Genomic DNA, 17,088 nt, shown 5'->3' with positions numbered 1-17,088 from the left:
ATGACCATACCATCTCAATACGCTTTCTTAGATTCTGGTGTCCACAGACTTCCCCACTCCACATCTTTCACGAACCACATTATTTTGTATCCTATCCACTCTCTGTACTCCACATACATTCCTCAGCAGTCCCACCTCCACTGCCCTAACTCTTGACTTTTCATTTTCATGCAACACCATAGTCTCACATCCATATGTTAAAAATGGCACTAAAACTCCTGTATGTCAGCCCCGTGCAGCTGCAACATTCAAGCCTCTGTTTCTTATCAAGACCTTCTTTGCACCAGCAACTATCCTTCTTTATGTCACTCTACTTTCCACTTCTTAGCACAATGTCCTCTCTTTTCTATCACTGTACCCAGGTATTTGAACTCTCTCACCAATTTCAGTCTCTCAGTGCACCGTAACATCGCATTGGGAGTTACCTTCTCTCTCAATAACCATCACTTTACTCTTTTCTACATTTACTCTCAAGACACGACGCTCACAGACAACAGCTAAACTCTGCAGTAGTCTACCAAGTTCGCTTCCGGTATTTACAAGTAGTACTGCATCATCAGCTTTAAACAAATTCGAGATATTCAGTCCATCACCATTCATTACCATTGCCATCCCCCTCTCCATTACTCGTTTTTTTTTTTTTTTTACTTCTCATCACCTCATCCATATATATATTGAACAACCATGGGGACATCACACAACCTTGTCCCACGCCCACAATGATCGTGAACCATTCACTTAGATGCCCATTTACCCTTCACTACCATCATAAAAACTCTTGACGGCACCTAGCAGCTTACCATCTACACCATACTTGCACAAAACTTTCCACAATCCTTCTGTGTCTATCTTGTCGTATGCTTTTTCCAGATCCATGAATGCCATAAACACCTTATAGTCCATCTCACAAGCCTTATCCACAATGTCTCACCGCAAATATTTGATCCATACATCCTCTGCCACTCCTAAAGCCACCCTGTTCATCACTCACTAGGACATCTGATATCTCTCTTACTTTATTATAATTCTTCCATATACCTTCCCTACCATATTCAGTAAACTTATGCCACGATAATTTTTGCACCCATTTCGCTCACCTTTATTTTTGTACAGGGTACAATCACAGCCTTTTTCCACTCTGCTAGCAATTTCACTCATCCATGCCTTGTAATATATATATAACAAGCACTTCATTCAGCTCTCTCCATTACACTTAATCGTCTCTGCATACACCAGCTGCTTTCCCATTTTTCAGTCGCTTCACTCTTCACCTGTGCGAGTGTCACATTTCCTGGTACTGCATTCCTTCTCTGCACTCCCCCCAAACCAATCATGTTTACAGTGGCTCTGCTGTCTGTATTCCCATTCATCAGGCTTTCAAAATATTCTTTCCATCTGGTCTTTACTTCATCCCCATGGGTTGATAATCTACCACCTATACCACCTTCACATTTCTTTCCGCTTTCATTTCTACATTTCCTCACCTCTTTCCAGAATAACTTTATATTTTCAGAGTAGTTTGCATCCATTTTTCTTCCTAGATCATCATTTACCACTTTTTTCCTCTTCACTACTCTTTACATGCTTCTTGCTCTCAATATATTCAGTTCTTATTTCAGTTGAACCTCTGTCCTGTTACCACTCTAGCCACTTAAGTGGCTGCTACATCTTAATATTCTCCTGTATTTTATTCATGTTGTTTTACTACTGAAACAGATTGCATCATTAATATACCAGAGTATATTAAGATGCAACAGTCCAATGAAATTGCTAAGGAAGAGATGTTGTGAAATCTCCAAAGCCACTCAGAATATAGGGTACAACTATAAATCTGATTCCATTACTAGTGAACCGAGTCCCTAATCCTGCTGAAGTTTGCTCCAGTCCCAGATCTAACATGAAGGGTCAGATTCCAAGTTGCTATGGAGACACCCCAACATTTCTCTACCTTTGTAATTTTATTTTGCATATTATGTCTCGGTATCCTCCAGTGTGTCACCAGTACAATGTTTAACTTAAATTCATAATCATAATCATCATTATCATCATCATTCCAAACTCTTTTCCCACCCAAGGATGGGGCAAGGAAAGATGCAGAGAACAAGGAAAAAAAAAAGTCTGACACAGGTAGAATTATCACTAGCATGCCCAGTTACCAGTTAATGAGCTACCAGTATACTCTCATTCACTCACCATTCAAACCCTGGAACCCCAACTTAACCTTATAAACTTAAACGTTCAGACTTGCGTGCTTTACAATTCTTATCGGCTAGCATCAATCTGAGAGCTTTCAATTCCCCAGGAAAGAACAAGGGTACCAAACCTTTGTCATACACTCCTTGCCATACACAACCCAATCCCCTGCCAACTCCCTAGCCTCAACACCCTCCACACCTCGCATTCCCATACATTCATTTATTTCATCTATCCAACTTCTTGATCTAACATGCCTCCTCCCACTTTCAAGCTCACTCGGACAGACACTTTTTCACTACTCTGTTCACACCGATTCTCTTCACATGGCCAAACCATCTAAGCACACTGTTTTGTATCCAGACTTCTGTACTCCATAGCAAAGCAAAGCTTTTGATGCCTTCTCCCGCCGTAGCCTCACAAAGAAATATTCAACACGAACATGCACAAAAACACAAAAAATGGCTGCCAAACTACATAGCAGGCAGATGTGCACATGTAACATTTGCTGATCAGTCATCGAACATCAGAAACTTTACAAACGGCGTCCCTCTAGGATCTGTTTTGTCCCCTACACTTTTATACATGCACGACATACCTACACCCCACATACCACAGACACACATAGCTTCCTCTGCAGACGACATAACACTTACATGTACACACCAAAATGCAAACACAGCTGCACACATCCTCCAACCTTACCTCAACACACTACAAGAATGGTTCATCACAAACAGACTCAACATAGCCCTAGCCAAATATACAGTGACCCTTCTCACAAAGTGGACTGCAGAACGTAGTCACATTCCACACCTCACCATAAATAACACCCCCTACCACACACACACACACACACACACACACACACACACACACACACACACACACACACACACACACACACACACACACACACACACACACACACTGCTCGCTGGCTCAGTGGTAACATTCTCGCTTGCCATCTGGTAGACAGGAGTTCGCGCCTCACTCAGGTTGCGAAAAGATTCACTGACGAAGTGGGTGGTTACTGTCCCTTGAGGAAGGGGATGGATGTGTGCGTGTGTGAAGGTCACAGCCTTGTCCTTAGATCGGACTATGTGAGCTCTCAGCTTCCTTCTGGGAGGGTAAAAGCTGATGATCACGATCCTGACCAACCCGGTGAATTACACACACACACACACACACACACACACACACACACACACATACACACACAATCCATGGTGTAACATATATCAATGTTATTTAAGCAGTACATCAAAAATTAACACCAAGGTTCAGTGCCCTAAGGTCACTTGCTCATACAAGATTCAGACACAACAAAGAAACCACCACCACTGTATACAAACAATATGTACGTTCGGTGATGAATTATGCAAGCCCTGCTTGGGCTTCTAACCTCACCAAAACACACTACAACACCTTTCAAACCATACAGAACAAGGCCCTAAAAATAATCACAGGCTGCACAACTGCTGAACCTGCAGACCACCTACACAAAGAAATAAAATCCCTAAAAGTCAGGGATCATCTAGACATGAGATGCACACAAATTCTTGTTGCAGCCTACACAAACCCACACCATTCATTTTACTATATGGCAGCACATCCACACACACCAAGGAACACCAAAACAACACCTAGCACACGATATCAAACACAAATACTGTCATCTCTCCGCCTTCGCCCTCCTTAAACCAGCTTGCAGAAGCATTTAGGTCTATACTCAAATCACTCACCGCTCCATTCAGTCATTCAAAGACAACACACAGCTGCATGCATGGCCTCCTGATATCCACCGCTCTGAATCCTACTTACCTCCTGAGGACAGGGTCCATCTGGCCAGGCTGAGATGTGGCATCATCCAGCCCTCTTGAGTTATCAGAAGAGGCTGGATGACTCTATTGCTGATGCCTGTCCGGGATGCAACTCAGCACCCCATACTATTAAGCACATTATGGAAGACTGGATTGCACACAATGCCTTCGCCAACAACACAACATACACTCCTTGAGAGCTCTTTGTTAAAGCCCTGTCGCGGCCATGGCCTTCCTTAGGGAACAAGTGCTATTACTATTACTCCAAACCTTAGAGGAAGTACATTGTTCCTTACACAACTCTCTATTGGAACACCACACACATTCCTTAGCAACCCCATGCCACTGCTCTTACTCTTGACTTTTCATTCTTATGTTACACAAAAGTACCACACTAAAACTCTTCCATGTGAGCCACTTGCAGCTGCCACGCTCAATTAGAAAAAAACTCAAAAAATAATAAAGGGCATATTAATGTTTAATGTGTAAAGTAATTTGCTAAAGAAGATGTGCTATGAAGACTCCTGTGCCACTTGGAATACGGTCTGAAATCCCTAGTCTGAGGCAGCGAATGTGAGTCAGAATGAAAATACTGATGCTGGCAATTTTTATCATTAGTCAGAAATGTGTTACAAAATGTCACAACTTTCCACTGGTACTGGAAATGTGGGCAAACGGGCAGATTAGCTTTACAGGCAGCAGGGAATTTCTAACATGCAAATTTTCTGCATATACTGTACAATGGACTTTACCACTTCAATCCAGTGACATTTTCCATCTTCATATTTACTCAGCGTTGGAAACCCTCTCAAATCTGCTGATTAAATAGTCTTAATAAATGCCTTGACTACTAGATATACTTCCTTTATTAAAAACAAATCATATAATGGTAGCAAAAAAAAAAAAAAAAAAAAAAAAAGTCACTGGATTCAAGGGATTAATAGTAAAAAAGGAATATTAGAGAAGGTGTCTTACTATAAGAGTATATTGCAACAGTAAAATATAAGCAGAATGCAATTAAAGGAGGAAATAAAACAATAGCAAAAAACGAACAGCATGCCAGACTTACACGACTCTTACTACTCTGAAAGAATAAAGACACAACATTAGCAAAGAGAGAGAGACACAAGGGCAGACTATACAAAGACAACTAAACACACACAAAACATTATGTACAGCCATATCCTACCATGCTTAAGAGGCACTCTATACTCTTTCCACTTCAACTATGTCTAAAATTGGCATCTCTCCATCTTGAATACTAACTATAATGTGAGATTAACACAAGAACATAGAATTAGTCGTGAAAATTGCTATGGAAAGGATGCACTCCTGTACTACTATCTTTTTCTGCTACTGAGCAATGTGAAATAAACTGAAAAAAAAAAAAAAAAATCTGGGCCAAGTTGCAACAGTGAAAGAAGTACAGGTATAGCACTTTTTCCTAAACAGTTAACTTCTGCTTGAGGCACATAAATATTTTCTTACACCCTGAGTTATTTATGTGAATTAGTTAGATTTCTCTGCAAGTAACATTGCTTGCAGGAGGTGAGTGAGCCTTCGGCTTTCACTTTTTTGCAAAATACATGGGGGATAGAATTTCTATGTGCGCCATGCATTAAAAACTGGCAACATTTATTTATTTAAAAAATAAAATTGATGACTGAAGGAAGCCCAGTGCTGATGCATATGCTCAAATCTGCATATCTGCTCAACAGAGAGAGACCCAAAGTTTAGGGGAAAAATTAGCCTCTAATAAAGCATCCCAGTACAGTATTATGTCCCTGACAGTCCCTTATTATTGTTCTTTAATGTTCAAACGTCCTGATAACACACACTGTCTCGGAGCTACTTGCGTTAGTGCTAACTACTACATTCAAAATTATATGCTACGGAGCATCTACATGAATATGCCATGAGTCTAACTACAGGCAAACATTACAGACATACAAACAAGCACGGTAGTTTTGACAAGTCTAAAACTTATGACAGACGTACAGTATTAGTAACCCCCGCCGCGCTCAACGCCTCATATGAGGCGATATTCAGGCCACCCCTGGCCGCGCTGAACACCTCATATGAGGCGATGGGTTTCGGCGCCATAATTTCAAGCACGAGGAAGCATCAGTGGCTTCCATGGGGATGTTAAGTCTGTACATCATCATGGCTGTTTCCAAACCCTGCCACACAGCAATTTCCAAATACAGAATATTTAGTAATTCTGATATGCAGGTCACCCCTGGCCACGCTGATCGCCTCATATGAGGCGACGGGTGGCGAAGGGTCTCTGCGCCATAATTTCAAGCACGAGGCAGCGTCATTGGTTTCCATGGGAACGTTGAGTCTCCCGCTACATCTGCAGCCCTTCTGCCAAATCCACACCATAGTTGCCAAATACCGCATATTTAGTAAGTCAGTTCTCGTTTGTAGGCCAGCATTGGTGGGTTCACGCATGTCTACCTCCCACTGTGCTGCTGACTTCTCTCCATCCTCACACACACCCAAGAGACATAAATTTTAAAAAGACGAGGGTGATGAAGAGTTCAAGCTCCAAAACACGATCTGATGACAAAAAATCAGCTAAATGTTAAAAAAAAGTCCGAAAAAATTACTCAGGGAAGGTAATCGGACTGATAAGAATTAACGTAGCGAGGGTTCAAACAGATAATCAGGCAACATTATCTATTCCAGCTGGACTTCTTTTCATAATTGTTGCTACTTTCTGACACACACACACACACACACATACACACACACACACACACACACACATATATATATATATATATATATATATATATATATATATATATATATATATATATATATATATATATATATATATATATTCAATTGCCTCGGTTACACATACCCTTAATATATATACCCCTTCAATATGAAAGGTCTCTTCTAAGCTGAATTATCATCTGGTGTCAGTAAGAATAAAGTAGAAACGGTTCATATGGCGTAAATTCATTAGTGTAGGAATCATAATGGGGATTTTGCTTTAGCCTGAAGAAGATCCCACATCCCCTTGAGCTCAGTTGATGACCAAGTTTTGCTCGTTTCAAGGGCAGCCTTAATTGGTGACCAAGGAGACTCATTTCTGTCATAACTAAGACTCATTGAAATGCTTGCACCCATGATTTCGGGTGACTGAGTGATCCTGTTCCACTGGGTGAAAACAACCCAATACTAGAATCAATGAATCAATCAATCATTTCCTGTGGCACCCCACGGGATGCATAGGGCCTCAATGAACTCTCTCCACCAATATTTGTCTCTTGCCATCTCCTTCAGGTCCCACCAACACTCCTCTCCTGCTTCTTTTTTCATTGTCCTTAACCAGGTTTCCCTCGGCCTACCTCTACCTCTTCTTCCTCTAGCAGTCCACTCTGGCACATCCTGTATTAAACTACCTTCTTTTCTGTATATGTGCCCCAGCCACTTCCAGCGAGACAGTCTCACATATTCATTAACTGGTTCCACTCTCGTAATATCCCTTACTCTTGCATTTGTAACTCTGTCTTGCCATTTTACCCCAAGAATCCTTCTCAGTATTTTATTCTCAAATCCCAATACTTTCTGATCTGTTGCAATTGTACTGTACCATGACTCATGCCCGTAAATTAAAATTGGTCTAACCATGGACTTGTAAATTTTCACTTTAGTATGTATCGAAAGCATATTATTATTCCAAAAAGATTTCAACAATCCAACAGCTCGCCAAGCCTGTCTAATCCTCTCCTCAATTTCATTGTTTAATGATCCATTAGATGATACAATCGTTCCCAGATATTTAAAGTTTTCTACATTCTTAATCACATTATTCCCAATTACACAATCGATTTGGTTCTCCACGTTCATATTAATAATTTCAGTATTTCCACAATTCATTACCAATCCTACTTTTTCTCCTTCCTCCACCAGACAATCAAGCACCCTCTGCATCTCGTAAATACTTCCACAAATCAGTACAATATCATCAGCATAGTCCAAATCCATCAGCTTCTTATTTTCTTTCCAGTTAATTCCTGCACCTGTTCTCCTTAAAACCTTTTTCATAACATAATCCATAACCAAAACAAACAGCAATGGCGAAAGAACTCCTCCTTGAATCACTCCTGAGCTAACTTGAAATGGATCACTCAAAGAACCACCCACCAATACCTAACAAAAAGCACCTTCATGCAGGCTTCTAATGATATTTACAAACTTTTCTGGTATACCATAGAATCTCATAATTTTCAACATAGCACCACGTGAAACACTATCAAACGCCTTTTCAAAATCCACAAAACACATACTAAGTGGCATTTTCATCTCATTAGCTTGTTGCATTAGATGCTTACAATAAAAATCTGATCATTACAACCTCGACCCTTTCTAAATCCCGCTTGTTCTTCTCTTAAAATTTTATCAATTACTGGCTCTATTCTGTTCAACAAGATTTTGGAAAAGACTTTTGCAACTACAGGTGTCAAAGTTATCCTCCTCCAATTGCCACACACACTTAAATCTCCCTTTTTTGGCCTTTTTATAATCACTCCATTTTTCCACTCTTCTGGAATTCCACCATTATCCCAAGCCACATTAAAAAGTTTCAAAAGCGCATTCATCAACTTGTCATTTTCCTCCTTAAGCATTTCAGGGAATATTCCATCCTCTCCTTGGGCCTTAAAATTCTTTAACTCCTTTATAGATTTTGCTACCTCTTCCAAAGTCATATCCCCTGTTTCTATCTGCAAATCTCTCTCGGCTGGCAAAATGTCCTCTTCAGCTGGGATTGGTCTATTTAGAATAGATTCAAAGTGCTCTTTCCACCTTCCTTTTATATCCAAATCTTTAATCATCAAATTACCATTTCTATCTCGTACAGGTATTTCCTTCCTTCTCTTTTCTAATGATATTTACAAACTTTTCTGGTATACCATAGAATCTCATAATTTTCAACATAGCACCACGTGAAACACTATCAAACGCCTTTTCAAAATCCACAAAACACATACTAAGTGGCATTTTCATCTCATTAGCTTGTTGCATTAGATGCTTACAATAAAAATCTGATCATTACAACCTCGACCCTTTCTAAATCCCGCTTGTTCTTCTCTTAAAATTTTATCAATTACTGGCTCTATTCTGTTCAACAAGATTTTGGAAAAGACTTTTGCAACTACAGGTGTCAAAGTTATCCTCCTCCAATTGCCACACACACTTAAATCTCCCTTTTTTGGCCTTTTTATAATCACTCCATTTTTCCACTCTTCTGGAATTCCACCATTATCCCAAGCCACATTAAAAAGTTTCAAAAGCGCATTCATCAACTTGTCATTTTCCTCCTTAAGCATTTCAGGGAATATTCCATCCTCTCCTTGGGCCTTAAAATTCTTTAACTCCTTTATAGATTTTGCTACCTCTTCCAAAGTCATATCCCCTGTTTCTATCTGCAAATCTCTCTCGGCTGGCAAAATGTCCTCTTCAGCTGGGATTGGTCTATTTAGAATAGATTCAAAGTGCTCTTTCCACCTTCCTTTTATATCCAAATCTTTAATCATCAAATTACCATTTCTATCTCGTACAGGTATTTCCTTCCTTCTCTTTTCATTTCAAGTTAACTCCTTTATGGTCTGATACGCTGCTCTTGTGCTCCGACCGTCATTTTTACTTAATTTAATTTCTGTCTCTGTCGCCTTTTCATCATATAGCCTCCTCTTATCACGTCTAACGAGTCTTTTTACTTCAGAATGTAAACTCCAGTACTTTGCTCTAAGTACTTCAACTACCTGGCCATCAACATGTTGTTCTTCACTTCTTAACTTAGCCTCTTTCCTTTTCTGAATTGCATTCCATGTTTCATCTGATATCCATTTTTTCCTTCTCGCTTTTCCCTTTTTCTTAATAGTAACCTTAGCACTCTCATGCAAAACCTCTTTTACCTCTCTCCACTTTTGATTAATATCATTGTCTTCAGATTCCATCAAAGTCTGCAGGACTAGAAACCTGTTCCTATATTCCCACCGAAACTTTTCCCTCGTGCTCTCATCACTTCTCAGCTCACCCAAATCATAATTATTACCTCCTGTACAATTACCATTAACGTTTCTCTTAAGTTTTATTTTAATCTTTGACACAACAAGTTGATGATCACTACCTATATCTGCCCCCCTCCTTACGCAAACATCTTGCAAATAACTCCTATGCCTTTTGCTAATAGCAATGTGGTCAATCTGGTTACAGTATTTACCACATGGTGAAATCCAAGTATGAATGGTGTATGATAATGAGGTGGCCAGGCTCAGAAGCATAAGGGGTAGATGAAGCCAGGTGGAAGGACAAGGCAGTGGACCATATGATGGTTTGGTTAGGTTAAGGTATGAAGCTTGACTTTAACTAAACTTACTGAGTTAACATGGGGGTTTAAGTTAGATTAGGTTGGGTGAGATCAGGTTAGGTTGAATCTGATTATATGAGGTTAGGTTAGGTTAACACTATTCTGGGACAGCCTTGCATAATTTTTCTACCCCGTTCCCAGGCAGGGCGTGGGTTTCCAACAAACTGAAGATTTGTTACCTGTGTTCACCAAATTGTCGCGCCATGTATTTGAGCCACGAAAAATCGCTCCAATAAATGACATACCGGTGTAGCGTTATGATCTGTCCCCCTGTCCGCCCCCTACGGCGCATGCGCGGGAGTTGCCAGATACCGCCACAAATATGCCATTTGTCCTCTGATCTCTGTAGGGGTAACATGATCGGAGCCTCTCGCCCTTTGTTTACAAACGGCAAATGGTCATTCCGGCTTCTCTTATCATTCGTCTCAAAGCTTTCTCGGGTAGTTTCCGCCCTTAAATTAAATTAGGTTAGGCGGAAAGCAGTAAAAATTCGAATTTCTAAGGTATGAATGAGTTAGGTTGGATAAACATAGATATAATTAATCTGGGGGACGAGTTATCTAATCTGTTAGGCGTGAGGATTGCCTTAGCTTTGTATCTTTACAGGAATGAGTCAAGCTCGTACTGTCCCGTGTATTAAACCATTTTTATCATACATATCCTTGAAATTATAAATAGTTTGGCACACACTACCTCATTCTATTATGCATTCCACTGATCAATTGTCCTATTAGGGAAACTGAATTTCCTTACATCTTTATCACCTCCCTTTTTATGCTGTATTTTGCAATGTCCTCTTGCTGATGCTTCACACATATGATGTATATTCATTTACGTCTATTTTCTGTTCCCCTGATATGCATTTATATAGCATAATCATGTCTCCTCCTCCTCTCCTGCAGCGTTGGTAAATTAAATCTTTCCAGTCTTTCTAAGTACCTTAAATCCCTTAAGTTTGATACCCATCTTGTAGTGGCCCATTGTACTTTTTTAATCTTATCTGTGTTTTTTGAGATGAGGATTCCAGACTACTGTGATGCATACTCCAGAGTTGGTCTGATGAATATCTTCCTCAGCATATCTTCACTTATATATGTGAATGCTATTCTCATATTAGCAAGCAATGTATACATGTTTCGTACCTTCTCACTGATGTGATCATCAGGAGATAGTCTGTTACTGATAATTACTCCTAGGTCCTTCTCCTTTTCTGATATGTGTAGGGTTGATCTTCCTAACTTATAATACCAATCTGGTCTTTTCTCACTTTTACCAAATTTTATTACATGACACTTATCCACATTAAATTCCATTTGCCATTTATTGCTCCATTCATGAAGCTTGTTCAATTCCTCTTGCAGCTCTTTGCAAGAATCTATGTCAGTAATTTTCTTTTGAATTTTTGCATCATCTGCAAACATATTTAGATAGCTTCCATTTCCAATATTACTATCTATGCCATTTATATATACTAAAAACATAACTGAGCCCTGTGGCGCTCCGCTGGTCACTTCCCTCCATGATGAGTAATTTCCCCTTAATATTGTTCTCTTCCCTTTTTCTGAGAAAATCCTGCATCCAACAGTGGAGATTGCCTTGGATACCTCCTTGATAGTACAGCTTCCATAAGTCTTTGGTGCGGTACTCTGTCAAATGCTTTCTTAAAATCTAATTAAATACCGGTACTGTCCACCCATCCTTCTCTTTTCTGTAATGTTTCTCCAGCTTTGTCATAATTGCTTTGAAGATTAGTAACACATGATTATCCCTTCCTAAAACCTAACTGCCTCTCTTTTATCATACCATGTTCTAGATGTCTTACAACACTAGTCAGTGATACTGGTCTGTAGCTAAGTAGTTCTCATTATGTTAAATTTGACTAGTGTACAGGTATTTGTAGACCTCACAGGTGGTTAAGAGGGATGAGTAAAGGACTCATGAATGGAATGGAATGAAATGGAATGGAATTAAAAAAAAAAAAAAAAAAGAAGGAAAGCGAGCACCAAGCCACTCAATGACTAAGTTTCCCCCTGGGGGGGGGATAGAATACCTCCTTAGTATCCCTGCTTGTCGTAAAAACCGTCTAAAAGGGACACTTTAATCTTCATCCTTCCTCTTTTCCCCCTCTGCTTCTTGTACTTTATCTGTCCCACCTCTCTGCCTTATATTTTCACTTTAATACCCACCCAACTCCTATTGTAGTGCCATATAGTCATTGAGTGGCTTGGTGCTCGCTTTCCTTTCTTTTCCTTTTTTCTTTTTTTAATAATCCATTCCATTCCATGACTAAGTTATATGGCACTAACTTGGGTGGGTATTGAAAATATATGGCAGAGAGGTGAAACAGATAAAGTACAAGAAGCAGAGGGGGAAAAGGGGAAGGATTTTTAGTGGGCTTTTACGACAGGCAGGGATACTGAGGAAGTATTCTATCCCCCCCTCCCCGAGGGGAAAGGACTCGTGAGATAACCGTGACTGGGAGCTGGCTTAGTTTCCATTGATAGTACCCCTCTGGGGAGGGGGGGCAGAATACTTCCTCAGTATCCCTGCTTGTGGCAAAAGGGGCACTTTAATCTCCATCCTTCCCCTCTTCCCACTCTGCTCCTGTACGTTATCTGTCTTACCTCTCTGCCTTACACTTTCACTTTAATACCCACCAAACCCTCTTCCATTATAGTGCCATGTAGTCATTGTTTTAGCTTGGTACTGGCGCTTATTATTCACCTCTTCTTGTACTTCATGTGTCTTATCTCTCAGCCTTATATTTTCTCTTTAATAACCACCCAACCCCCTTCCACCTCAGTGCCATATTTTCATTGGCTTGGTGCTAACTTTTGCTTTTTTTTTTTTTTTTTAATTACTGTGTTCAATGCATTTCCACTGATAGTACAGTATATAAATATATCCTGTGCTACTGGACACGACAGGATTTATGTTACTGCACATGTGTGTAGATTTAAATAAACGATTGGTATTAAAATATGCCAATCAGTGATGTGTAGTTATGTACCCAATGTGCTGAATAACCTAACTTAGGATTTTTTTTTTTTCCCATAACAAGTAGTATCTGAAGTGATCGCAGTAAGGTAACTGATAAGGGTTTTTACTTTATCATTATCCATTGAATCAGTAGCAGTGCTGTAACAGTGTGAACGGGAAACTTCACTAAGCATACCCTACTGGAGTGCATACTGTTTTCATAGTGTTTGGAGTTAAAAGTACTTTTCCATAAATGAAATTTTGAGGCTAATTTTTATTTCACATTGACTGAACTTGAACTGTACTGGACTAGCCTAACACTCTTATGTGAGATTTCTCAAAACTAAAGGGATTGGATTGGATAATTGGAAAAAAAAGGAACAGGAAAAGCTAGCACCAAGCCACTTATTGACTCTATGGCATTTAAAAGGAGTTGGGTGGGTATTAAAGTGAATATATAACGCAGAGAGGAAGCTATCTAAATGTTTGCAGATGATGCAAAAATTCAAAAGAAAATTACTGACATAGATTCTTGCAAAGAGCTGCAAGAGGAATTGAACAAGCTTCATGAATGGAGCAATAAATGGCAAATGGAATTTAATGTGGATAAGTGTCATGTAATAAAATTTGGTAAAAGTGAGAAAAGACCAGATTGGTATTATAAGTTAGGATGATCAACCCTACACATATCAGAAAAGGAGAAGGACCTAGGAGTAATTATCAGTAACAGACTATCTCCTGATGATCACATCAGTGAGAAGGTACGAAACATGTATACATTGCTTGCTAATATGAGAATAGCATTCACATATATAAGTGAAGATATGCTGAGGAAGATATTCATCAGACCAACTCTGGAGTATGCATCACAGTAGTCTGGAATCCTCATCTCAAAAAACACAGATAAGATTAAAAAAGTACAATGGGCCACTACAAGATGGGTACCAAACTTAAGGGATTTAAGGTACTTAGAAAGACTGGAAAGATTTAATTTACCAACGCTGCAGGAGAGGAGGAGGAGACATGATTATGCTATATAAATGCATATCAGGGGAACAGAAAATAGACGTAAATGAATATACATCATATGTGTGAAGCATCAGCAAGAGGACATTGCAAAATACAGCATAAAAAGGGAGGTGATAAAGATGTAAGGAAATTCAGTTTCCCTAATAGGACAATTGATCAGTGGAATGCATAATAGAATGAGGTAGTGTGTGCCAAAACTATTTATAATTTCAAGGATATGTATGATAAAAATGGTTTAATACACGGGACGGTACGAGCTTGACTCATTCCTGTAAAGATTCAAAGCTAAGGCAATCCCCACGCCTAACAGATTAGATAACGCGTCCCCAGATGATTAATTATATCTATGTTTATCCAACCTAACTCATTCATACCTTAGAAATTCGAATTTTTACTGCTTTCCGCCTAACCTAATTTAATTTAAGGGCGGAAACTACCCGAGAAAGCTTTGAGACGAATGATAAGAGAAGCCGGAATGACCATTTGCCGTTTGTAAACAAAGGGCGAGAGGCTCCGATCATGTTACCCCTACAGACATCAGAGGACAAATGGCATATTTGTGGCGGTATCTGGCAACTCCCGGGCATGCGCCGTAGGTGGCGGACAGGGGGACAGATCATAACGCTACACCGGCACGTCATTGGCCCGGAATCGGTTGGCCAAGAAATGACGCGTCGGTGCATCATCAGACCGGAATAGTGTTAAGTTACAGCATGTGGATTGAATTAACAAGACTGAGTTTGAAACAACATATGGGATTTAAGTAAGACCAGGTTAAGTTAGAGTAGATTAGATCGTAACAGTTTAGGTCAGGTTTAGTATGAAATGTGGACTTAAGTAACCTAACTGAGTATGAGACAAAATAGGAGTTCAAGTTAGACTAGGTCTGATCAGGTTAGGATAGGTTGGATTAGATTAGATTAGATTTGGTTAGGTCAGGTTACGTAATGAGGTGTGGACTGAACCAACCTGATTGAGCATGAGACAGCAGAGAGGTTTAGGTTCTTTGAGCAGATAGCAGAGGGTTGGGCTGACTCCAATGTACGGTGCTACAGGAGGAAACCCCTTGACGATCCTGGAAAACATAATTGTCATCATTACCAATTAAATTACTTTATCATCATTACCAGTAAAATTACTTTATCGTCATCATCATTATGATCATCATCAGTGCATTTTCATTATCATCACAACTACCTAACCATCATCATCAACATCACCATTATCAACATCATCAAAATTCCCTTATCATCTGTCTATCTATTGCCACATGCCTTAATCCCATTAAGGGTGGTACAAAAAATTGCCTCCATGTCGCCCGGTCCCCTGCCATTTCACTGCCCTCCTCCCAACTCACACACCTCTCTCACATATACCTCTCCACTCCATTCCTCCATCTCAATCTTGGCCTCCCCACACTCTCCCCCTCCTTCACCTCAGTCACATACACTCTCTTTGTTAGTCTCTCACTCTCCATCCTCTCCACATGGTCAAACCACCTCAGTGAATTTTTCCTAATGCTTTCTATCACATCCACATCTACACCACAAAGTTCCTTCACTTCCTCAATTGTCTGTCTATCCATGTAACTCCACATGCTCCTTTCAAATAGCTTATTTCATCTACACCATAAAGTTCCTTCATGTCCTCATTTCTCTGTCTCTCCATGTAACTCCACATGCTCCTTTCAAATAACTCATTTCCATTGCTCTCACTCTTGGCTTGTGTCCTTCCAAAAAGGCACAAGCGTCACTTCCATACGTAAGAGTTGGTATCATTACAGTCGTGCAGCGACTCCTTTTCTTCCATGCTCGTTTCCCTGTTTCTTATCACTGCTTTCAAAGAACCAGCAACATTTCTTCCTTGTTGTACCTTTTCAAGCACTTCACCCTCCAAACTTCCATCCTTACTCATTACACTACCCAAGTACTTAAATGCACTTCCATTTTCCATTTCCCCATCATCCAACCGCACTGTCCACCCAATGACATCATTTCTCTCGAAACAATAACTTTACTCTTCCCTGCATTCACCTTTAGATTCCGATTCTTACACACACTTCCAAACTCATTCTCCAACCCTTGCAGTTCCCCGTCGTCTTCACCTAACAATACAGTATCATCTGCAAACAACAGTACAGGGAGTTTATAAACGTTGCTCACTTTCATTAAAGCCACTCCAACATCAACTGCCCTATCTAGTATCTCATTTATTATTCCATCCATTTATAGATTGAACAGCCATGGAAACATGGCACATCCGTGTTTCAATCCAACGTTCAAATTGAAATAACTCACTCATTTCACTATCCACACACACTGAAGCCTTAGCCCCCTCATACATAATTTTCATATCATTCAGCAACTTGCCATTTACTCCATATACTCTTAATATTTTCCACATTCTTTGTTTATCCACCCTGTCATATGCTTTCTCCAAATCCATGAAGCCGCAAACAACTTCAAACTTTTCCACTAAAGACCTAAGAGTGAATATCTGATCTACACAACCTCTTTCGTTCCTAAAACCTCCTTGTTCTTCACCAACTTATTCCTCTGTTATTTCCTTAACTATGTCAATAAGTATCCTACCATACACTTTCCTATTACACTATGAAGACAAATGCCTCTATGATTACCACACATTTCTTTTTCCCCTTTTTCTTTGTACAGG

The 17,088-nt window shown here is 39.8% G+C and overlaps 1 protein-coding gene across 1 annotated transcript in view; it reads right to left on the bottom strand.

The window, feature by feature from the left end:
- Nucleotides 1–17,088, bottom strand: part of LOC145402854 (potassium channel subfamily T member 2-like) — an 812,106-nt gene that overhangs the window by 239,005 nt on the left and 556,013 nt on the right. The window contains exon 20 of the mRNA XM_080274763.1: nucleotides 15,385–15,490. Coding sequence (XP_080130889.1) covers nucleotides 15,385–15,490 — 106 coding nt within the window. The remainder of the gene's footprint in view (nucleotides 1–15,384; nucleotides 15,491–17,088) is intronic.

The sequence above is a fragment of the Coenobita brevimanus genome, chromosome 59 (genome assembly GCF_032717465.1).
Source record: "Coenobita brevimanus isolate Jiangsu-jjx chromosome 59, ASM3271746v2, whole genome shotgun sequence".
NCBI classification, from domain to species: domain Eukaryota; kingdom Metazoa; phylum Arthropoda; class Malacostraca; order Decapoda; family Coenobitidae; genus Coenobita; species Coenobita brevimanus.
Note: the sequence above shows the minus strand (reverse complement) of the source record. Positions and strands in the feature narration are given on the sequence as shown.